The 25,777-nt window shown below is 40.2% G+C and overlaps 1 protein-coding gene across 3 annotated transcripts in view; it reads right to left on the reverse strand.

Moving 5' to 3' along the window:
• LOC134225416 (G protein-coupled receptor kinase 2) overlaps positions 1 to 25,777 on the reverse strand; it is a 419,868-nt gene that overhangs the window by 340,860 nt on the left and 53,231 nt on the right. For all 3 annotated transcript variants that reach the window (XM_062705498.1, XM_062705488.1, XM_062705479.1), the window contains exon 3: positions 21,328 to 22,612. In XM_062705498.1, coding sequence (XP_062561482.1) covers positions 21,328 to 21,379 — 52 coding nt within the window. In that variant the 5' untranslated portion in view covers positions 21,380 to 22,612. The remainder of the gene's footprint in view (positions 1 to 21,327; positions 22,613 to 25,777) is intronic.

Raw genomic sequence — 25,777 nt, forward strand, 5'->3', positions numbered from 1 at the left:
GAAAACCGCACCACTCGTGTCAATTCCTGTCCTTTGTATTACTCCCTTTTCGAAAAAATCTCTGGAAGAATGTTCTAAATTATTCCCGGGGGGGATTTCCTAAACAAATTTTTCCTGGACAAATTATTGAACAAATTCCTGAAGGAATTCCCAAATGTATTTCATAAGGAAATTCCAAATGAATTCTGGAAGGAATTTCCGAAGCACTAAGAAGTATGAAAGGAGTCCACGAAGAAATATCCATTGGAAGTTCTAAATAAATACCTATTGAAATCTTCATATTAATTTCTAAATTTCTACAGAAATTCCTTCGGAAATTACAGAAACTTTTGCAATGATTCCTTCAGGAACATCTAAAGGGATCCTATCGGGAATTATTCAGAAATTTCTCAGGGAATGCTTTCAAAAATCTGGACAGTAGAAAAACAAAAACTTGTTTTGAATCTGAAGACCTAATGCCTTGATTAAAACCAAAAAAAAAAAACAAAAATACCGGAATTGTCGATTCGTCATCATTTTTCTTCAGATATTCTGGTGAATTCTTTGGGGATTTGCTTCAGGAATTGCTTCCGAAGTTTCTCCACAAATTTCTAAGAGTGTTCATGCAGGTGATATTTCATGAATTTATACAGAAGTTCATTCAAAAAATGATCCACATATTCTTTCCTTAAAAAATACCCCGAGGAAGTAATTCGGTTAGTCATCCATAATTCCAAAAATTCCTACATGAACCTTACCATAAATGGCTCTAAATCCATCGGAAATTCATTACAAAATTCCCCTAGAGATTTCGCCGCAAAACAATCTAGAAATACCTTCAGATATTCATTAAGGAATTCTTTCAAAAATTCCTTCAAAAAATTTTCATTGAATTCTTTTAGAAACTTCTCCGGAATTCCTGTCAAGAAAGAAAGTAGCAATACTTTCATAAATTCTTCCAGGTATTCCATCAGAAATTTCGTAGCTCCTCCGGAATTTAATTCTAAAATGTTTCAACGCATTCCTACAGGAATTTCAGTCATTCTTGAATTTTTAAGGGCATTGCTTTAAGAATTCATTCGGAAATTTCTAAAAACATTCTTTCGGAAAATTTACAGGAAATTACTTCGCAGATTCCTTCTAAAATACAAAAAAAGCAATTCTAAGAATCCCTTCAAAAATTCCTATAAGAAAACCTTAGAAAGGTCTGAAGAAAGCTCTCTCGCAGTGGAGCACTGTTTTGGAACTAAAATGTCTGTGACTCAGAAATAGGAAGGAATTTCGCTTATTCCTACTGACAATCGCTTTGGAATTTACCAAGGAATGTTCCTAGAAAATTTCGTGGACCTACTATTTTCCAAATTTTAATCAAACTCTTAATACTGAACTATTGTACAACTGAAATTTTTGCTTCTCAGTACCCTCTCCAATGATTTAAGGCGTAAAGTAACCAAATTTTGCAAAACTAAACTGACAAAAGTGTTGAAATTTTCCAACAATCATTTTTAAGGATTAAAAAGTACACGCAACCACATAAAAATTTGAAAGAAAGTCTTTTTACTTCAACCAAGTTTTCCAAATTCCATACAAAAAACTACCATTTCGGGAGTGCAGCCAACAGCATATTTTCTTGTGGCGCACGGCAAGGAAGGAGCAATGAGAGCGATCATTTTTGTATCTAGCGTGACACTAGAAAATAGCGCATTCACATTTGCAAACAAGTACTTACCAAATATGTATATGAATTGAAATCAAATATAGGAAAGAGACGAAACAAATAAGCCAAATAAGAAAAATTCTTCCGGATATTCCTCCAGAAGTTACTTCAAATATTCCTCTAGGACAGCGGTTCTCAACCTGGGGTACATGTACCCCTAGGTACCTCGGACAAAAATGAGTACTGGCAGACGTATTGCAATTCCAATTCGAAACTTATTGATAAAGTTTTGATAATTGTGTATTTATTATTTCAAAATTTTGTCTTGTGCATAATATGCATGGTGATTAGAAAATCAAAGCCAATTAAATCCTGCTCTCCTCAATCAGCACAGCACAATGAAATCTACCTGATCTAAACGAAATGTTGAAAAACATTTTAAGTACACCCGATTCTTTTTTAACACGGGGGATGCGTTCCGTGTTAAAAAAAGTTTTCAGTTCAAAATTTGAAAATCCGTGTAAAAAAAGTTTTATGATATCTCGGTGAATCATGGAAAAAAGAGCAACTTTGCAAAAATTTATAAGGATTTTTTACACAGCCGTGTAAAAAAATCCGTGTAAAATCAGAATCGGGTGTAAATGCTTTTGAGCTAAAATCTAGAATCTAATGGTTCGGAAGCATCCGTTTAAAAGGTATATTTCTCATCCGAAAACATCCTAGACCGGACCGAGAATCAAACTTGCCATCTTGGGATTGGCAATAGTACGCCTTTGTACGCAAGGCTCATTGGAGACCCTGGTTGGTACGTTGCAAGAGAATTAGAAGTATCCTTCTACGCTTCTCAGAAGCTTTCTTCCAAGCAGCTCGAAGGACTTTTTTCAAGATGTTCAGAAGCCTTCTTTCAAGATGTTCAGAAGCCTTGTTTCAAGATGTTCAGGAAACTTCTTTCAAGAGGCACTCCGTTCAAGAGGCTTGTAAGCCGCCCTTCAAGATGCTTGGAAGCCTCCTTTCAAATGGCTTGGAATCCTCTTTTCATAAGCTTAGAAGCCTCGGAAGCCTCCTTTAGAAAGGTTTGTAAGCCTCCTGTGGCTTGGAAGCCTTTTATCAAGAGGCTTGGAAACCTCCTTTCAAGAGGTTTGGAAGCCTCCTTTGAAAAGGGCCTGCATGCCACCTTTCAAGGGGCCCGGAAGCCTCGATTTCAGAGGCTTTGAAGCCTCCTTACATGAGGCTTGGACACCTCCTTTCAAGAGGCTTTGAAGGCTCCTTTCAAAAGGTTTGTAAGCCTCCACTCAAGAGGCTTGGAAGCCTCCTTTCAAGAAGTTTGGAAGCCTTTTATCAAGAGGCTTGGAAACCTCCTTTCAAGAGGTTTGGAAGCCTCCTTTCAAAAGGGCCTGCAATCCTCCTTTCAAGGGGCCCGGAAGCCTCGTTTTAAGAGGCTTGGAAGCCTCCTTTCAAAAGCGCCTGCAAGCCTCCTTTCAAGGGGCCCGGAAGCCTCGATTTAAGAGGCTTTGAAGCCTCCTTACATGAGGCTTGGACACCTCCTTTCAAAAGGCTTTGAAGGCTCCTTTCAAAAGGTTTGTAAGCCTCCACTCAAGAGGCTTGGAAGCCTCTTTTCAAGAGGCCTAGAAGCCTTTTTCCAAGAGGCCCGGAAACCTCCTTCCAAGAGGTTTGGAAGCCTCTTTTCTAAAAGTTCCTGGAATCCTCCTTTCAAGGGGCCCGGAAGCCTCGTTTTAAGAGGCTTGGAAGCCTCCTTTCAAAAGCGCCTGCAAGCCTCCTTTCAAGGGGCCCGGAAGCCTCGATTTAAGAGGCTTTGTAGCCATTTTACATGAGGCTTGGACACCTCCTTTCAAAAGGCTTTGAAGGCTCCTATCAAAAGGTTTGTAAGCCTCCATTCAATAGGCTTGGAAGCCTCTTTCAAGAGGCCTAGAAGCCTTTACCAAGAGGCTCGGAAACCTCCTTTCAAGAGGTTTGGAAGCCTCCTTTCAAAAGTGCCTGGAATCCTCCTTTCAAGGGGCCCGGAAGCCTCGTTTTAAGAGGCTTGGAAGCCTCCTTTCAAAAGCGCCTGCAAGCCTCCTTTCAAGGGGCCCGGAAGCCTCAATTTAAGAGGCTTTGAAGCCTCCTTTCAAAAGGCTTTGAAGGCTCCTTTCAAAAGGTCCTCTCTACAAGAGGCTCAGGAGCCTCTTATCAAGAGGTGCGGAAACCTACTTTCAAGAGGCTGGCAAGCCTCCTTCCAAACTGCCGTAATCTGGCAAAATGAAGTACACGTTATTTTCAGATAATTATGTTAACGAGTAGTACTCATCGTACTCTTTAACAGAAAAATGGAAAACATGTATGTTGTAAAATGGCGCAAACGTCACTTTTCCAGATTACGGCAGCAAAAAGCTCGGAATTATTCTTTCAAGAGGCTTGGAAGCCAATTTTCAAGAGGGGGTACCTAAATTCATGCAGAACTTCGACGGGGCACTTCTTTAGAAAAATGTTGAGAACTGCTGCTCTGGGAATTCGAGCGAATGTTCCACCAGAAATTCGGATATTCCTCTAGATATTCTTCCAGAAATTCCTCCGAGTATTCCTCAAGGGATTCGTCCGGATATTTCTCCAGGATTTTGTCCAGATATTACTCCAGGAATTCCTTTGGATATTCCTCCAGGAGATCCTACAGATATTAATAGAGATTCCTCCGGATATTCCTCCATGACTTCTTAAGAGCCAGTTCGCGAGAAGCGCGACCCCCTTTCCAAGGGAGGTTGCAACGATGTTCTCCGATTTGGATGAAATTTTCAGGGTTTGTTCATATATGTAAGAGAAGGCATTTTGCAAATTTTCAGATTTTTTCATTGAGGGGAAGTGGGGTAAAACGGCCCTTCAAAAATTATTGTTCAAAAATCGCCAAAACCAAAAAAATGCAATAACTTTGGCAATGAGTGACCGATTTTGTTTAAATTTTGCACGTTTTATCTACTCGATTAGTACTTTATACCAAGTGGTTAATAGGGTTATAAAGTTGTTTACTTTAGGAGAAAGTTGACTTTTTCGATAAAAAATGGTCGTTTTTCCAAAGGGAATATTTTTCACCAACAGATCTAGGATAAAAAACTAAACCCGTAAGGCAATTAAGGAACTAAAGAGCTTTCATCTCATATATAATTCAGAAGCGCCAACTCAAGAATTTCTTAGAAAATCGCAATTTTCTGCAACACTGTTTATTCTTAAGAAAGTTCGACCCTACTTATGTTGATGTTTTCCGATCTGGTGAAAACTGTCCAAACTTTTTTGTCTCAGTTGAAATTCAAAATCAGAATTTTCTATTAGGGGAGTGTAAAAGGAGGGTAGGGTAAAATAGTCCTTTAAAAATAAATGTCAAAAAATACATCATTTTTTTATGTGAGTTCTAGCAGAAAATACATAAGTTTAAAAAAACTGTTTCTTCTTCCTTTCAATTTATCTATATTTTTCGTCTCAATAGATACGTATATCCTTCGCTGGTCTATATTCGATAGCAAACTATTTGCAGAACAATTTTAAACAGAAGTAAAATAGGAACAAAATAAGTGCCTTAAACATTAGCACGTCTTTTGCAAACTGAAACAAAATTGAACGAATTCGGCGAACGTGCTTGTTGATATTTTTTTTTTAATAAGCTACAAATAATGTGGGTACCGGTAGTGATGTTGCTTTTACATCTATGCGAACAAAAAACAATTATTCTTAACGATAAATGAGCAATTTCGGTAAATTGGGTAAAATAGCCTTGTAAAAATAAAATGTCAAAAATTCATAAATTTTTATATGTGAGCTCAAGCAGAATATATATCAAACTTATTGAAACTTATTTCAGTGCGCCGACTTAAGAATAATCAATCAAATTATGAACTTCTGCATATTGCACTTTTTGTTTACAAGCCAGTTTGTTAGAATCGCAACTCCATTTTAGCGATGTTTCAGCATCTGGCTGAAACTCACAAGGTTTATTTCTATATGTAGATGAAACTTTTTGGCAAAATATTGGGATGGGGAGAGAGGGGTAAAATAGATCTCCAAATATAAATAATGTTACGAAACAAGATAATCGTAACCACACTTCTTAGATTTGATTATTCCGACCCAACTGGTAACTAATCTAGTGATTTTGCTAGTTAGCTTTGAAATTCTTCCAAGCTTAGTATTTTTATGGTTTTCTATCTGTCAACAATTAAATCCTTCACAATTTCTCAATCTCAAAAAATAACGTGAACTAGTCAACTAGTCATGTCATCTCTATAATATTCCGGCGGAGGTATTGTAAACTTTACGCCGTCTTAAACTCCACCACTCCACCACCACCACCACCACTCCACCGTCTTAAACTCTTCCACCAAAATATATTCCCACCAGTTCCTCCATGGTGACATCTTAATTGCAAGAACGATGCATGGTTCAAGAACGACGTAAAGCAAAATCCAATGCTTTAGCTAGTTTCCATCCATTCGGAAGAACATTTGTTTTGGTACTTTGTTTGTTACATTGGTACTTCAACACGGTAGTCTATTCCTCGGTGAAAAAAGCAATAGATAGATTTCTCAAAAAGTATTGCATGCTGTTACTACCCAAGTACTACTTCTTAGCAAACCACACCTTATGGTTGGTTGGAAATATGTTCATATAAGGTTAGCAAAGATTTCAAGAGAAAAAGGCTGATATTTAAGGCATCCTTTTTACAATCAACTACACAGTTTTGTTGAGGTACTCAAGCACTTTCAGGTGGTGTAAAATAAGCTGAGAATAAAACAGTTTTGCTTGGTAATCTTTTAATTAATTGATTAAGCGATCTACAATTTACATACTTTATCTATGAGTGTAGAAACGTGTATCCTAAAATTTGAAGTATTTTCATGAGGGGTGTGTTTTCAAATCGTCAGACAATTGATACTCTATCCTATTCAATAGTATACACATTACCTTGTTTCGCTCTCCTTGTAAAAAATCAGCTCGTTGTAGAAAAAAAAGGTTTCTCCCGTATTGTGCAAAATGAATGAAACTTTGTTAAACTTTGGAGTGTTTTTTACACAGTTGTGTAAACATAGAATCGAGGGTATTCCATTACCTTTTGTTAGTTAGTAATTCAAAATATATGAATGGTACACGGTTTGACGTTTTTGTACAATAAACTTGCAGAATTTGGTTTAAATTGATAATGATGGAGGATGAAAGAGAGTTATGAATACCACACAATCGTTACAAGCTACAAAAACAAGCCTATGGTAACCTGATGCAAGTAGGTACAAAAGAAAAATATAATCTGAGAAGCAGCTCCACCAACAAGCTATGTTTAAACGTTACGAATTTGTTCATTTGCCGTTAAGAATAATTGTGTTTTTTTTCGCATGGCTGAAAAAGCAACATCAGTACCGGTACCCACCCATTCAAAGAAAATATCAACAAGCACTTTCGTCGAATCCGTTCATTTTTGTTTTAGTTTGCGAAAGACGTGCTAATGTTTAAGGCACTTATTTTGGTCCTATTTTACTTCTGTTCAAAATTGTTCTGCAAATAGTTTGCTATCTAATATAGATCAGCGAAGGATATACGTATCTATTGAGACGAAAAATATAGATGAATTGAAAGGAAGAAGAAACAGTTTTTTTAAACTTATGTATTTTCTGTTAGAACTCACATAAAAAAATGATGTATTTTTTTACATTTATTTTTAAAGGACTATTTTACCCTACACTCCCCTAATGAAAAATTCTGATTTTTAATTTCAACTTGGACAAAAAAGTTTGGACAGTTTTCCCCAGATCGGAAAACATCAACTTAAGTAGTGTCAAAAATTTGTGCGAACTTTCTTAAGAATTAACAGTGTTGCAGAAAATTGCGATTTTCTTAGAAATTCTTGAGTTGGCGCTTCTACATTATATATGGGATGAAAGCTCTCTAGTTCCTTAATTGCCTTACGGGTTTAGTTTTTTATCCTAGATCTGTTGGTGAAAACTATTCCCTTTGGAAAAACGACCATTTTTTATCGAAAAAGTCAATTTTCTCCTAAAGTAAACAACTTTATAACCCTATTAACCACTTGGTATAAAGTACTAATTGAGTAGAAAAAACGTGCAAAATTTAAACAAAATCGGTCACTCATTGCCAAAGTTATTGCATTTTTTTGGTTTTGGCGATAATTGAACAATAATTTTTGAAGGGCCGTTTTACCCCACTTCCCCTCAATGAAAAAATCTGAAAATTTGCAAAATGTCTTCTCTTACATTTATGAACAAACCCTGAAAATTTCATCCAAATCGGAGAATATCGATTCAAGAGGGGGTCGCGCTTCTCGCGAACTGGCTCTTAAGAATATTCCCCCCGGAATCTCTCTGGATATTCCTTCAGGAGTTCCTCCGGATATGCCTCCAGAAAACCGTCTAGATATTCCTCCAGGAGATCATTCGAACATTACACTAGGAACTTCTCCAAACATTACTCCGATAATCCTTTAGGAAATCGTTCGGATATTTCTCCAGGTTTTTTTTTCGAATATTACTCCAAATATCCGGAGTCTCCAGTCCGGAGGCTCCAGGAATTCAACCAGATATTCCTTCAGGAGTTTTCAAGGGTTTTCAATATTCATGTAGTAATTTCTCCGAATTTTCGTCCAAAAATTTCTATGGATATTTCTCCGGGAATAACTCCGGATATTTCCCCAGCAATACATTCAGATATTCCATCAAGAATATCCTGAGGAATTCCTGAAGGAATATCCACAGGAATTCCTGGAGGAATATCCGGAAGACTTTCTGGAGGAATTTCCAGATGAATTCCCGGCGGAATATCCGGAGAAGCTCCTGGAGGAATATTCAAAGGAATATCTGAAAGAATTATCGAAGGAATTCCTGGAGGAATATCTGGAAGAATGCCTGGAGGAATATCCGAAGGATATCTGGAGGCATATCAGGCGGAATTCGTGGAGGAATATACAAAGCAATTCCTGGACGACTACCCGGAAGTATTCCTGGTTTGTTTATCTTATTTGTATGGAGATGAGTGTTCGACTGTAATATCTGTAATTATGTTAGTATATTCGGCTGTGCAGTCCAAGAACTCGGTCAAAACGATAATTTTATGTTCGTCCCTACGTTTCGGCACTGATTAGTACTAGAAATACTAGAATAAGAGATCGGCAAAGACGGCATCTTGTTTCCAATCGAACCGTCAAAAGCGGTTCCAAATCGACTTGTTTACTTTTTTCACCCAGAAGAGTCAAGCAAAAAGTTCAACTGATGCCAGTATTATTTCCACGATTTCGTACTTTTTTCATACGTTGCCATTTCGACAGTTTTTCACTCCGCCGGTCTCTGGTTATAGGGTTGCTAATTAGTACCATCTTCAAGGGGAAATTCATGAGTTTCGTTCGTCGTTAAGTATCCTTTCAAAGATAATTGTCTGTAGTGTGTAGTGTGCCTGTTTTGGTAAATTTTGTCAACATTTTAAGAATTTTCATTGAATCTTTGACAAAAGGTCGAAAGGACAAAAGATCGAAAGACAAAAGGTCGAAAAGACAAAAGGTCGAAAAGACTAAACAATCGACCTTTTGTCCCGTTCGACGCTTTGTCCTTTCGACCTTTTGTCCCTTTCGACCTTTTGTCCTTTTCGACCATTTGTCCCCTCGACCTTTTGTCTTTCGACCTTTCGACCATTTCTCTTTCGACGTTTTGTCCCTAACCCATTTTCATTTACACTTCCACTAGTTTTGGAATATATCTCTAGACTGATGGGTTTTGATTCAACCCATCAGCCTAGCGATTTACTCCAAAACTAGTGAAAGTGCAAATGAAAATTCTAAAAAGTTTACAAAATTTACCAAAACAGGCAAAAAACAAAACACATGTATCAACTACCAAAAACACTACAGAAAATTATCTTAGAAAGGATACTCACTTACAACGAACGGAACTCATGAATTATCCTCTGAATATGGTACTAATCAGTGCCGAAACGTAGGGACGAACATTAGATTAACGTTTTAACCAAGTTTTTGGATTGTACAGCCGAATATTTGTCACATTTCCATCATATTTGTCTTAGTTGTCTTATTTGTCTTAGTTGTCCTATTTGTCCTATTTATCTTATTTGTCTTATTTGTCTTATTTGTCCTATTTGTCTTATTTGTCTTATTTGTCTTATTTGTCTTATTTGTCTTATTTGGCTTATTTGTCTTATTTGTCTTATTTGTCTTATTTGTCTTATTTGTCTTATGTGTCTTCTTTGTCTTCTTTGTCTTATTTGTCTTATTTGTCTTATTTGTCTTATTTGTCTTATTTGTCTTATTTGTCTTATTTGTCTTATTTGTCTTATTTGTCTTATTTGTCTTATTTGTCTTATTTGTCTTATTTGTCTTATATGTCTTATTTGTCTTATTTGTCTTATTTGTCTTATTTGTCTTATTAGTCTTATTTGTCTTATTAGTCTTATTTGTCTTATTTGTCTTATTTGTCTTATTTGTCTTATTTGTCTTATTTGTCTAATTTGTCTTATTGGTCTTATTGGTCTTATTTGTCTTATTTGTCTTATTTGTCTTATTTGTCTTATTTGTCTTATTTGTCTTATTTGTCTTATTTGTCTTATTTGTCTTATTTGTCTTATTTGTCTGATTTGTCTTATTTGTCTTGTCTTGTCTTGTCTTGTTTTATTTGTCTTATTTGTCTTATTTGTCTTTATTTGTCTTATTTGTCTTATTTGTCTTATTTGTCTTATTTGTCTTATTTGTCTTATTTGTCTTATTTGTCTTATTTGTCTTATTTGTCTTATTTGTCTTATTTGTCTTTATTTGTCTTATTTGTCTTATTTGTCTTATTTGTCTTATTTGTCTTATTTGTCTTTATTTGTCTTATTGGTCTTATTTGTCTTATTTGTCTTATTTGTCTTATTTGTCTTATTTGTCTTATTTGTCTTATTTGTCTTATTTGTCTTATTTGTCTTATTTGTCTTATTTGTCTTATTTGTCTTATTTGTCTTATTTGTCTTATTTGTCTTATTTGTCTTATTTGTCTTATTTGTCTTCTTTGTCTTCTTTGTCTTCTTTGTCTTCTTTGTCTTCTTTGTCTTCTTTGTCTTCTTTGTCTTCTTTGGCTTATATGTCTTATTTGTCTTATTTGTCTTATTTGTCTTATTTGTCTTATTTGTCTTATTTTGTCTTATTTGTCTTGTTTGTCTTATTCGTATTATTTGTCTTATTTACAATAAATCTTTTATGATTTTTTCCAATCTTGTTCCAGTTGCGCATGTTTTCATATTTCTAAATCAACTGGTGTTTATTTATTTTGATCCCCTCATTCCGTGATTGGCCGACGCTCCTGTTTTTCTCTCGCCGATGCGCTGACCGAGTGATGATGAGATTCTTTCCCATAGTTGCCAGTCCCTTTTGTTCTCCGTTTACTGCAAATTTTCAAGCAATTGTAAACTGAAAATGTTGAAATAATTTTGGCGACACTGACAGCTTTATTTTGGGGGGCTAAACCGATTGATTTTCTCTCTCAAAAAGTACTACCACGTGCTTTTTTAACGGAAAACTCTTCCCTCAGACCTTAGGAAATTTGTTATAAAAACAAAATTAAGATTTTGTTCAGTGCTGGAGTAAGCCCCGAGTTCTCTACTGTATGAAGGCACAGATATTACTGACAGTAGCTGTAAAAAAAATCCGAATACAAAAATGGAAATTTTCTTAGAATTCCTTCTATGAATTTTCAAAGGAATTTCTGGATTTATCTCCAAAGCAGAAGTTCCCAAACTTTTAGATATGCGACCCACCTAGCAGAATCCCATATTGCTTGCGACCCACCAGGTACCAAATGCATTGATTTTGTGAAATTAGATAAAAATGAGTTCGCGTTAGATTGCACAAATCATAATAAATTGCTTTATATTCCATCATTGTATTTGTCACAAATTTCGTCAATTTTTTGGATTGGATGTGGTTTGGATTTGGATGGGATTTGAATTGAATTTGGGTTGGATTTGGATTGGGTTTGAAATTTATTAAGATTTGATTTGAATTGGATTTCGATTTGATTAGGATTGAATTTGGATTGAATCTGAATTAGATTAGGATAAGATTTGAATTAGATTTGGATTTGATTTTAAAAAGATTTGGATTTGATTTAGATTAGATTCGAATTGGATTAGAATTGGTTTTGGATTAGGTTCGGGGTTTAGATTTAGATTGTATAGGACTTCTTTCTACTTGCCCAAATATCGTATAACAAAAAAAGCCGTTGACCTCGTCAGGTTTGTTGTTATTTAATCATCAAATCATTACTTAGATCCTAATTCAAAATATGAAATAGATTTGTGGGACAAAATAGTAACAAAATTGTGAATTAAGATTTGTCTTTCGCGACCCACCACTGAACAGCCCACGACCCCCCTGGGGGTCGCGACCCACAGTTTGGGAACCTCTGCTCCAACGGATTTACGGAGGATTTTCTGGGAAAGTCTCTAGAGGAATGTCCAAAGAAATTCTAAGAGAAATTTGAGAATTTAATTAATTCCTTTCAGGAGTCCCTTTGAAAATTTCGTTTAGAATTCGTTCAAAAATCCCCAAATAAACTCCTATGATTTTGTCCTGGAATTGTGGATAGAATTCTTTGAGAAAATTTCATAGGAATTACTGGAGAAAATTACGGAGGACATGGAATTTCCGATAGTATCCGAAAGAATTTCTGAAATTTGTATCAAAAGAGATTTTGAAGGATGTTCTGGAATCATTCCTAAAATTTTCTGGAGGTATTTCCTCAAGAATTATTTAGGATATCAAAGAAAAATGTCAGAAGGCAATTCCCAAGGAATCCTTAAGAACATTCGAAGAATCCTGGACAGTAGTAAAACGCAGATTTGACTGAGGAATTTCTTGCTAGAAATAAACCCCCTGAAATGTCGCGATCTCAATCTATTCATTATCACTTTTTTCGGATGTTCTCACGTATTCCAGGAACTGAAAGTTTTTGGAAAAACATACCAAAGAATCCCTAGAGACCTTATATTACTAAACAAAACGATAAAATACAATTAAAGTTTCGCAATATTTGAAACTACTGGATGTATAGTTGTCGTATTATTGGCGTAATTCCAGTGCCCAGTCATTTCCAGAAGTCTAGCGCCGACAGTGTTCATAAGTTATAGTAAAAAGATTGATTCGAACCAAAAATGATGATACCTTGGCTAAATGCGAGAAAGGCAACATCACTTCTAGGTAAATTTATTTATTTTTTCTACATTTCGATTATTTTCAACATATAAAATCTTTCGGCTCACCTTCTCGGAACGAGTGCGAACGCGGACTCTAATCACACAGTTTACACATCACATTAGTGCTGCCGTAACTGTTGGATCCGTTACATGGTAGCCACCCGATATATGTATGCCAACTCCGCGCTTTCCACCGAACATTTATCTAAATTGGGTCTAATTAGTTAGCACCCCCTCCATGTGTCGATTTCGATAAACGCTCACTGCAGTGGACGTGTGTAGGCAACTATCAGTCACTGACCATCACAAGTTCATTCGTCATGGTTGTGCCGCCAATTTCGCAGCCCGTTTCCGATTCCAAAGTAGGTATACGGAACGGCGACAATGTCACCTTTATCCTCCTCAGCGCGGACTATTCACAAGAATTTACACCTCGCCGTCGTCGTGATGACGATGACGACAATCGAAATCGTACGTGAACTCGAATAGAGGTAGTACGCTGCCAAACCACTCCGCCGCCGCCAGTTGCACTTATCTACAGTCAGATTTTTTTTTTGGAAAATAGGTATAACAATGTTTACCCTGCGGACATACAAAATTGCGACTGGCCCGCGGCAGAGTGTGATAGAGAATGAATTCAACTCACGCGCGCGTTCAATGTTTATCTAATGAGATAACATTTTTGAACTACCTGCGCTCTGTTTACCGTGGATTGGGTTGTTTACAGCCAGTCAAGCTAATGAAATCTTCAGGGAGCTCCGAACTGCGCCAACGACGACGACGACGACCACGGTCGACGACATTGACGGTGAAGGTGGACCAAACGATAATAACGTTATGCTTACCTTCTTGGAAAATGCCTGCGCACAGGAAGAAGCAACGGCAACGGAAGTGTTTATCACGCCCCGGCAGGACAATATCAACGTGTCGCTTCCCGGGTAGCACATCTATCGTTGGGGCCAATGTATTGGGTAGGGTTTATTATGGAGACATACATGTCCAAAAGAGCAGCAAACAGGTAGGTGGCGTGAAGCACTGGACCCATGTACCATGCTGATATTTATGGTAGGGGAAGGGGGGGCAATATGCCCTAGCTAAGCAAACACTGCTTTATTGTCTTATTTGTAACGCTATTCATGGGTATTTTTACATTATGCAACAGTTAAACAAGATAGCTAGTTGATGCCATTCAAAAATTGTCAAAAATCTCAATCATATTGACAATATTCACATTTCAAAAAAGTGGTGATATTCTGTTGCCGGAAAACTCATGAGGCAAAAAGGCCTTTTAGCTGGCAGCTCCTAGGGAACAAACAAAGTACCACGCGTCGGCGAATCTGCATTCTGGTATGGATAGTGTGAGACGCAAGTACATTGTAGGTTAGAGCCACTAGGCGTTTTTTGCCTCGCCAAAATGTTAGATGTTTCTTCAAAATGTGGAAATTTTTTAAGTTTTTCCGACCTTTCCATACACCTATTTTAAAACTTTTTCGCCTAACCCACATAATTTTAGATCTAGTTTTGTTACGACCATCTGAATGACGGTAAATATGAGGGAAACCACAAAAGCCGTTTTGCATCGGGGGGGCGTTTTGGGGCCTCTTCCCCTAATTGAATTTCCACAATGATTTGATCAACATCAACGGCGATAGATGTTTCTGTCCGCTAGGAATAAAAATGCTAGATGTTTATTTTCTAAACGGGATGAATTGTATGGCTCCTATAGTCTCCCTCTCTCTTTACAAAGAGTTACGTAGTTTTTTGTGGGACCAATAATTTGATTCCAACCTTACTAAGCGTATCTAAAAATGAGAAAGATACCACAACCGCTAAACGTTTAAACGGGTTGTTCCAAACATTATTGTGTTGTGTCTATTTATCAAGAATATTGGAAGTGCATTTGCTGTTGGGGGACCCATCCATCGTTCACACCGCGGAATTCGGACAACTGGTGAGCAGCATGCAAGGTGGGTCGATAAAGAGGAAGATAATTTTTGGATCCTTCGAAGCCTGCGTGGACCGAGCGGAATAAAGGAATCTTTTGTGCTGTGCTCCAATTTAGGAGCGGCTCACAAAAGCAGGTATCTGTTTCCAATGCTAGAGACGGCTGATCACCGTCCGAATGATGCTTGAAGCATTCCGTAAGTTCAACTTGAAGATGTACCATCTGCTCACTGCTTTAAAAGCAGTGAACGATTCAGTGCAAACAAATGAGCGATGGCAGATTATGTCTGAACATGGTTTTCCGGCGAACATTATTAGACAGGTAGTGCCACGCTTGATGACTCGAAATCGAGTACTCGACTTGTGGACGAAGTGTTAATCTCGTCTATGACACCAGATGGATTAAAGAAAGGTAATACTCTTTCAAAATTGCTGGTTTCTGGTTTCTGGTTAACGTCACACTCGATGGTGCGATTAGCAGATATAGAGAAATTATCACTCGGTCGCGGTTGCATATGCTCCTGATGGGCTTAGCGGACGACATCAACCTGATTGGAATCGTGCGCAGGGCAATGGTGGAGGCTTATTTCCCATTGAAAAGTAAGATGATTTGCAATGATTGGCGTAGCCATTAACTTCATCAAGACCAACACCCTTCTAAGGGTTACAGAACCAGCTTGGATCCCGCAACATGCAAGCGGGAACGATATTTACTCATTCAAATGAGATCCGCATAGTTCTGCGTTGTTATCGAACTATCCAGTCACGGAGAAGAAAAAAATGGAACCTAAAATGGAGTTTAACAGTGCTGCGATTAAATTTATTGCTGGGTTTCTTCAATGTTTGATTGAGCTCCTGTTACAAGATATTGCATTCTTCACTGCCCTTAAAAAATGCGTCTTCCGCACACGGACGAAATACTCCGACTAGCCCCTGGCAGTTGATCAAGCCCATTCCAATAATCGATTTCCAGTGATCTTGATCCATTCAGCTCGTAGCTTGGTCGTTGAGCCGTAAATGTCACATCTGCACATCTTGGACAGACTGGGGAAGCCGCATGTCCAAAACAGTGCAGGTACCACCTGAAGGAGGCTTCCGTGCTTCTTGAAATGAGGCTTCCGAGCCGCTTGAATGGAGACTTCCAAGCCTCTTGAAAGGAGACTTCACTTAGAGGCTTTTAAAGGAGGCTTCCGAGCCTCCTCAAAGGAGGCTTCCGAGCCTCCTCAAAGTAGGCTTCCGAGCCTCTTGGAAGGAGGCTTCCGAGCCTCTTGGAAGGAGGCTTCGAGCCTCTTGGAAGAAGGCTTCCGAGCCTCTTGGAAGGAGGCCTGAGCCTCTTGGAAGGAGGCTTCCTGAGCCTCTTGGAAGGAGGCTTTGAGCCTCTTGGAGGAGGAGGCTTCCTGAGCCTCTTGGAGGGAGGCTTGAGCCTCTTGGAGGAGGCTTCCAGGCCTCTTGAAGGGAGGCTTCCGAGCCTCTTGGGGGGAGGCTTCCGAGCCTCTTGGAGGGAGGCTTCCGAGCCTCTTGGAGGGAGGCTTCCGAGCCTCTTGGAAGGAGGCTTCCGAGCCTCTTGGAAGGAGGCTTCCGAGCCTCTTGGAAGGAGGCTTCCGAGCCTCTTGGAAGGAGGCTTCCGAGCCTCTTGGAGGGCGGCTTCGCGGCCTCTTGGGAGGGGGCTTCCAGGCCTCTTGGAAGGAGGCTTCTGAGCCTCTTGGAAGGAGGCTCTGAGCCTCTTGGAAGGAGGCTTCTGAGGCCTCTTGGAAGGAGGCTTCCGAGCCTCTTGGAAGGAGGCTTCCGAGCCTCTTGGAAGGAGGCTTCCTGAGCCTCTTGGAAGGAGGCTCTGAGCCTCTTGGAAGGAGGCTTCCTGAGCCTCTTGGAAGGAGGCTTCGAGCCTCTTGGAAGGAGGCTTCCAGAGCCTCTTGGAGGAGGCTTGAGCCTCTTGGAGGAGGCTTCCAGGCCTCTTGGAAGGAGGCTTCCGAGCCTCTTGGAAGGAGGCTTCCGAGGCCTCTTGGAAGGAGGCTTCCAGGCCTCTTGGAAGGAGGCTTCTGAGCCTCTTGGAAGGAGGCTCTGAGCCTCTTGGAAGGAGGCTTCCGAGCCTCTTGGAAGGAGGCTTCCGAGCCTCTTGGAAGGAGGCTTCCGAGCCTCTTGGAAGGAGGCTTCCTGAGCCTCTTGGAAGGAGGCTTCAGGCCTCTTGGAAGGAGGCTTCCTGAGCCTCTTGGAAGGAGGCTTCCGAGCCTCTTGGAGGAGGCTCTGAGCCTCTTGGAAGGAGGCTTCCGAGGCCTCTTGGAAGGAGGCTTCCAGGCCTCTTGGAAGGAGGCTTCTGAGCCTCTTGGAAGGAGGCTTCCTGAGCCTCTTGGAAGGAGGCTTCCTGAGCCTCTTGGAAGGAGGCTTCCTGAGCTCTTGGAAGGAGGCTTCCGAGCCTCTTGGAAGGAGGCTTCCTGAGCCTCTTGGAAGGAGGCTTCCGAGCCTCTTGGAGGGAGGCTTCTGAGCCTCTTGGAAGGAGGCTTCCTGAGCCTCTTGGAGGGAGGCTTCCGAGCCTCTTGGAAGGAGGCCTGAGGCCTCTTGGAAGGAGGCTTCCGAGCCTCTTGGAAGGAGGCTTCCCGAGTCTCTCTTTGAAGGAGGCTTCTGAACCTCTTGGAAGGAGGCTTCCAGACCTCTTGGAAGGAGGCCTGAGGCCTCTTGGAAGGAGGTTTCCGAGCCTCTTGGAAGGAGGCCTGAGCCTCTTGGAAGGAGGCTTCCAGGCCTCTTGGAAGGAGGCTCTGAGCCTCTTGGAAGGAGGCTTCCGAGCCTCTTGGAAGGAGGCTTCCAGCCTCTTGGAAGGAGGCTTCCTGAGCCTCTTGGAAGGAGGCTTCTGAGCCTCTTGGAAGGAGGCTTCCGTTCTTCTTGAAATGAGGCTTCCGAGCCTCTTGGAAGGAGGCTTCCGAGCCTCTTGGAAGGAGGCTTCCGAGGCTCTTGGAAGGGTGCTTCCGAATCTCTTGGAAGGAGGCTTCCGAGCCTGTTGGCAGAAGGGTTCTGAGCCTCTTGGAAGGAGGCCTGAGCCTCTTGGAAGGAGGCTTCCGAGCCTCTTGGAAGGAGGTTTCGAGCCTCTTGGAAGGAGGCTTCTGAGCCTCTTGGAAGGAGGCTTCCGAGCCATTTGGAAGGAGGCTTCGAGCCTCTTGGAAGGAGGCTTCCAGGCCTCTTGGAAGGAGGCCTGAGCCTCTTGGAAGGAGGCTCTGAGCCTCTTGGAAGGAGGCTTCTGAGCCTCTTGGAAGGAGGCTTCCTGAGCCTCTGGAAGGAGGCCTGAGCCTCTTGGAAGGAGGCTTCCGAGCCTCTTGGAAGGAGGCTTCTGAGCCTCTTGGAAGGAGGCTCTGAGCCTCTTGGAAGGAGGCTCTGAGCCTCTTGGAAGGAGGCTTCCGAGCCCCTTGAAAGGAGGCTTCTGAGGCTCTTGGAAGGAGGCTTCTGAGCCTCTTGGAAGGAGGCTTCCGAGCCTCTTGGAAGGAGGCTTCCAAGCCTCTTGGAAGGAGGCTACCGAGCCTCTTGGAAGGAGGCTTCCGAGCCTCTTGGAAGGAGGCTTCCGAGCCTCTTGGAAGGAGGCCTGAGACTCTTGGAAGGAGGCTTCCAGGCCTCTTGGAAGAAGGCTTCCTGAGCCTCTTGGAATGAGGCTTCCGAGCCTCTTGGAAGGAGGCTTCCTGAGCCTCTTGGAAGGAGGCTTCCTGAGCCTCTTGGAAGGAGCCTTCCGCGCCTCCTGGAAGGAGGCTTCCGAGCCTCTTGGAAGGAGGCTTCCGAGCCTCTTGGAAGGAGGCTTCCGAGCCTCTTGGAAGGAGGCCTGAGCCTCTTGGAAGGAGGCTTCGAGCCTCTTGGAAGGAGGCTTCCGAGCCTCTTGGAAGGAGGCTTCTGAGCCTCTTGGAAGGAGGCTTCTGAGACTCTGGGAAGGAGCCTTCTGAGCCTCTTGGAAGGAGGCTTCCGAACCTCTTGAAAGGAGGCTTCCGAGCCTCTTGAAAGGTTGCTTCCAAACCTCTTGGAAGGAGGCTTCTGAGCCTCTTGAAAGGAGGCTTCCGAGCCTCTTGAAAGGAGGCTTTTGAGCCTCTTGGAAGGAGGCTTCTGAGCATGAAGGCCTCTTCCATGCCTCTTGGAAGGAGGCTTCCGAGCCTCTTGGAAAGAGGCTTCCGAGCCTCTTGAAAGGAGGCTTCCGAGCCTCTTGAAAGGAGGCTTCCGAGCCTCTTAAAAGGAGGCTTCCGAGCCTCTTGAAAGGAGGCTTCCAAGCCTCTTGAAAGGAGGCTTCCAAGCCTCTTGAAAGGAGGCTTCCGAGCCACTTGAAAGACGGCTTCCGAGCCTCGGAAAGTTTTCAAACTGACATGACATGCACTAAAAGTCAATTGAATTAATGCGTTTGCTGCTGTCAATTGAATAGATCGGGGCAAGTCAATTGACATCCTTAGCAGCACACATGTTCCACATAGGTTACTGTAGCTTATATGTGACCGAATTCAGTCACAATCAAGTTGCCGGTACCAGTTTTTTTTTTTCTGAATTGTGCTGCTCGGGATCTCTGTATTCAATTGAGGCACGTACGTAGGGAAAATTCTCACTCGGGTCAAAAAGTTCAATTGACATTGAGATTTCACGGCACTGATAAGTAGTGAGAAATAAGAATTGTGAATTCATTATTGAGAAGTGAGAAATAAGACAGGAAGAGGAAGAAGGAAAGAAAAAAAAGGAGAAGAAGTAAGAAAGAAGACGAAAACGGGAAAAATAAAGGAAGAAAGAAAAAGGAATCAATACAAATTATTTCCTATTTTTCAATTACTATTTTGAATTTTTTACTTCTTATTCCTCATTTTTCATTTGCTGCTAGCCATACCTTACTCCTAACTCCTCACTTCTAACTTTTCTCTTTTTACTTCTCATTTCTCACTTCTCATTTGCTCATTCTCATTTCTGATTACTCATTATTCATCACTTACTTCTGACTCTTTATTTCTAATATTTCACTTCTCATATGTTATTGCTCATTTGTTATTCGTTAATTCTCTCTAGTCACTTATCGTTACCCACTTCTCGCTTCACCCTTCTTACTTCAAATTTCTCACTTCATGCATCTCAATTTCTACTTCTCATTTGCCACTTCCGACTTTTTACTTCTCATTTCTTATGTGAAATGAGAAATAAGAAGAACTCATTCCCCACTTCTCATTTCACACTTCATTATTCGTCCGGCCGTCAGGCCAAATAACCTAGACATCAAATGACATTTTAAGCGGTTAGTATTCAGATAAATCTATGATTCATCCACTTAGCGGTGAAGGTACCAGAAAAATTAGCGAGACTTTTTTACGCATTTTTTCATAAGATATTGTAGTTTGGCAATAACTTCTGAGCTGATAGTCTTCTCCAACCAATTTTCAATTAGAAATTGTGAACCCGTTCATTGTTTTAAAGTAAAAAGTAAAGAAAAAATAATATGAAGCTACGTTAAAAAGTATACAATCATTTCTACGAGAGGTAATCCCTGAAACAGCAAACAATCATTCCCCCGAAGCAAATAATCATTCCCTCGAAAGGTAATTCCAGAAAGGGTAAACAATCATTCCCCCATTCCCCTGAGAGGGTTTCTTTTATAAAGTAAATAAATCATTCCTCTGAGATGGTATCCCCTGAAAAATGTGACAACTCGGCTCACATTTTTCAGAGCAAACTTTTTTATTTCGTATTCTGGAAATGCATATTGATTTGTAGGCGTTTGGCGACAAAGACTCAAAACTGACAAGAAGTCACATGGGACACATTAAGCGTCAACAAGAACTAAGTGGCGGAATAAATGTAGGAGCAAAACATTCTCGCTTCAAGACCGCTGTCGCAAAACGCCGTTTGGACTAAAGTGTTATGGTGCAAAGAACATTGCAATAAAAAAGTTGACAATTGACGCTGAAACATTCAGTTAAGTCTAAGGTGCGACATTATTTAGAGCTTCTAGTGAAATCAGTGGCGTATCCCTAACCTCAATCTACATGTGCACTGGATTTAAATTCGAAGAATTTTTGAGCGGAAATGCATTGAATCACTAGATTTTGATTAGCTTAAACAACTCTAATAATTTTATTTTTTATTTGAGCTGTAAAAATATCAAAATTATTGATTTTCGTATCAGTGCACAGGTGAAAAGTGAGGTTACGCGACGCCACTGAGTGAAATGCCCTATAAAATGTTAAAAATAGTTTAGAATGGCGAATAAATGACTTATATTAACAATTTAAGCCCAACAAGATTTATTTCCGTTTGAATGCTCGAGTTATTTTTTACAGTGTTGTCTTAGTGTGACATTGCTTCCGTTTGTTATGAAAGATAAGGATTTAAGACTTATCACTGGTAAAGTGACTCCGTCAACAAGACATCGTACATTTGGTACAAGGTAAGAAATTAACATGGCATTGAATTTACGACCCACATTTAATACTTGGAAAGTGTAAACAATAGTTAATATTCTACAAATTTAATATCAAAATATTGAACAAAATATTTAAATCTGTGAAGGTGTTTTTATGCAAAACACAACCTACCTTCGCGCGCCTTCAGGTAGACCGTATTGGCCACGATGTTCTCTAATTCCATTAGTTCCAGGTTGGCGGCCTTTTGTTGATAGAATCTCACCCACGAAAAAATTCGCCAGCGATTTCTCGCGCGCTCCTAAACCACAACAACAATACCGACCGGTATCTCCCCAGCGGCTAGTTAGCTGTCTTAGCCGTTGTCGGTGCACGCGCTCTTGCTACGCTCGATTGCTACGCTGTAAAAGATTCCAGTCCCCCGGCCTTCGATAATCGAATTAGCAGAGTTGATTACTTAAGTGTTGTGTGCCTTTGTTTTTCCCCTTTGGCGGATGGAGTGCCGCTGGCAGACATTAACGGGATGATGGAGATGTACTGCGGCTCATATCGTCGTCATTAAGTGGTGCCAATCAACTGGAAATCACATTCAATTCACAAACCACAAGCCGCACGGTTCTGCACTGCAAAATTTTCTGAACGCGTACAATCTCGCGTTCAATTGACTCTAATCTTTGCCGGTACTGCTGTAAGATAATCTTCACTTGGTGATGGAATGGATAAACATTTGCGCACACTTTGTACAATTTGCTTCTTGAAATGCGACCCCCAACGATTTTTAATTCTTCACGTGGCGATTTGACTCACTATGTTTAATTAGAAAAACACATGGACCTGTATGCATTCAATCAGACCTACACTTCGTGGTTGTTTCTGTTGCCCACGAAAAAAAAGTATAAGATCATCCACTCTTGCTTCACGATCGGTCGCCGTTTTTGGGAAAAATTTCACTTTCTTCCGCGGCGCCGATACGAGGAAAGCAATTCACTCCTCGTGCACAATAGGGCGCCAATATTTTCCAATTGAAATCAACACACACGCAGCACACTTGAAACAATCCGCGCACTTCTCACCGGACAGGCGATGATTCAACTGGAGTTCGTGGTCGTGGTGCGGCTCCTAGTCGGTGGCAACAGCAGCAGTATCGGCATTGCGTGCGGAAGCTCAGTTTTCGCGCTCTTACTTGCGTTCGCGACCAGCACCCGGACCGGATTGGATCGGGGAGGGGCTGCTCGGGATCGTACCGCGTACCAGCAACTGTCAGCCAACAGCTTCAGCCGGTGGTCACTTTCGATTTTTGTGCTCGCGTGACGACGCGCGACTTGGACTCGAAGCAACAGCAGCGGAGCAATATATTTATTAGGGTGCCCTGGGGGCTATTTGTGCCGGTTCGGTGATTGCGCAACGTGTTGAATTGGATCGACTGAATGCGCCAACGTTTGACGTGATTTGGTGGATTCTGGAAATAAAGAAGAAAATGAGAAACAATTAAGAATTAATTGGAATTATTATGATGGAACAATGTTGTTTGATTTATTCAAACTTTAGCTGGGAAGCCGACTGTTCGTTTGGGACTAGAGACTGATATGTACGCAATCTGAAGCGTGAAGCAGCAAAAGTAGTTTTAGTGAAAAATGAATAGACATCATATTCTACCTTCAAAAACTTTTCCATCGAAAGTTTTAGATAACACTTACAAACGATAGACTTTAAAAAAAAAAAAATAAAAACTGTAGGACTATAAAAACTATAAGACACGAATTGGAAAAAGGATTTTTTTTTGCGCCATTCTATTTTCTCTAAGCCAGAGCTTCCCATACTTTTGGGTATGCGACCCACCTAGCAAAATTCTATATGTCTCGCGACCCACCTATGAAAAAATACATTTTATCAAGTAGTATTAAGCATTAAATGAAACAGAATGTCTTCTGTTTCGGCTTCTTCCACATGAAAAATATTCACGTTAGCTTACATGTACAAATGCAAAAGTGACGAACATGATATTGTTTGTCAAAATGTTAGCGTTTTTATTTTACTGCATTAAGGGGACAGCTTTAAGGCATAAATGTTTTCTAAAATAGTGTGATGATGAATATTTAAAATAAAATGCGGTTTGAACTTGAAATTATGTTCCTGACAAAAATGACCAAAATGTTCGGCATCCAAGCTGCAATTAATGTTTGTTCTACGCGACCCACCTACAATCCGCTCGCGACCCCCCTGGGGGTCGGGACCCACAGTTTGGGAAACCATGCTCTAAGCGATCAATTGCTTAGTCAACAGATTTTCTACGGATATTTTGTTTATGTTTCCATGTAATATAATGTGAAATGATGTGTGATGTGTCCTGTAAAATGTCATTTGCATGTCATTTGACTTATTTTGTTCATAACTGTTGGTAAATTTCGTGACTAAAAGAAAGTTGAAAAAAAATCTTTCACAAATGGGAGGGTTCTGGTAGGCAGAAGTGAAATTTTCAAATAGTCTAGTGTTCCATTCTTTCTAGCAAACTATGGACAAACTCGGTCTCACTGGGACAGCATCCTGATACGTAGCCACTCTGGCAAATCCAGAGAAGCTGTACTGACTTTAACTGCCTTAACCACCTGCGGAATGGAGGTCCCCATGGCCTTATGTGTCAACTATTAACAAGGCCAAATGGATTAATTTGGTGAGATTGTTTCATTATATTTTTACTATGAGTTCAATTAAAAAAACTAAATACACGCTGGATTTCAAATTCATAAGTTTGTTTATGTATCCATAATCCATTTGATAATGCTAGCATAAACAGGCGGGGCTTATTGTGGGCAAAAGTGACTCAGACTGGTCATGAAACGGGTCACTGGAGCACCATTAACTAAACCTGACTGTGATACGGTCAACTTTTTCCCATAACATCATTACCAGCCAGTCAGTGGGGGTGTAATTGTACACACACACACAATCATCGTGAAACCCGCTAGCGTTCATAAATACAAATATCTGGTACTTATTCAAAGGACGTATGTGATTTTGTAAACAAAGATTCAAACGTTGATTCGTCCGATCTGATAGCCCTTCCACGAAAATCATCACCATAGACAGATAGGGGAGGCTTCGGCTACCTGTTGGTGGTGTTGGTTTGCGTGGAGTGCCATCAGATTGACAAATAAACGTTTGAATCTTTGTTTACAAAATCACATACGTCCTTTTGAATAAGTACCCAACATATATTCATCTTTTAACTAGGTATTTAATATGTGCAAGATATTGCGAAGAATGTTTGCAATTTATGAAAATGTCCAGCTTCTGTTTGATTCAAACCTCGGACATCGGCGGGGTTGTATTCATATTTCGGACACAAAGATTCAAAATTCGGACACCTGATTACACCGTACCGGGAAGAATAATTGAAAACAATTTTCACTGCACAGTTCAGACTGTCTTTCAATCATTTCATCGCATTGTTTTAACATGTCTTATTAAAATGTAACTATACTAAAACAAGCGAAAACTATTAGTCTTTCCGATCCAGCTTCACGAAACATTTCGATGAAATATTTCAGAAAATTTCCCATACGAATTGAAGCGTCCGAAGTTTGAGTGAGTCCGAATTTTGATTATCCACGGTACCACTTCATTGTACAGGCATACCTCGATAGTACGTACACCTCCGTAATTTTAGTGTACGTACTATCGAAGCGTACGTACTATCGAAGCAAAAAATAACAAACAAAAATTTTTTTTTGCCTTTCTATTTATTTGGGAGTGGTGTAATGTTTATAAAACCGCTCGGAAGTCAAAATTTCGATAGAAGGCTCTGTATTCTAAGCAAATTTATATTTGATATAGTACACAACGGACCAGCATGACTACGATTTTTCTTGAAAAGGTGCCTACATGTAGCATTCGCAAAATTATCTTCCTTGCAAATGTGAGGCTATTGTTTTTATAAAATATTGTATGTTAATGCTTCGGAACATCCATAAATTACGTGATATTCGTAACGTTATAAAGATATGTTACACATCATGCATAATTATGCATGTAACTACAAAAAGTGACGATTGGGGGTGGATCACAACATTTTTACGTGACGTATTTTATGGATTCCACCTATAGATTTTATGTAAATGAAAAGTTTTAAGCTTGTCCTTAACTGCCACTGTCGTTGTGATTCTATTGGCTCCATTGACGCTTCCTCACCAAAGCGACAAACTGTTAGCTATAGCAACAAACGCATCGCGAGGAATCTTCATTATGATTCGTTATTTTATACATAAGTACATTACACTAAGATGAGTATAAAGATAACAAATAAACTGATTTCTAATTTTCTAATTTATTTTAATTTTCTCGTATGTACAGGGTGTCTGCAAATTATCCGTACAGATTTTGATAGTTTGCTTCTACAAAGCAAAAACAGACAATAATGGACTGAATCGGTAGCTATATGGGCATAACAACTCAGCAGGCTGTAACAGAGAACACTGAGCGTCATTTCATGTATAAAAAAATAAGTCTTTGTGAATGCTTTTTTTTCGGTTTTCCGAACAAAAAGGAATTGCCTTCCTACTCACCCGATTTGGATTGAATTTATCATTCGGTATGGTCTATCTTGAAATCAACAGCCATCAAAACA

This window comes from Armigeres subalbatus, chromosome 1 (assembly GCF_024139115.2).
Source record: "Armigeres subalbatus isolate Guangzhou_Male chromosome 1, GZ_Asu_2, whole genome shotgun sequence".
In the NCBI taxonomy this organism is placed as follows: Eukaryota; Metazoa; Arthropoda; class Insecta; order Diptera; family Culicidae; genus Armigeres; species Armigeres subalbatus.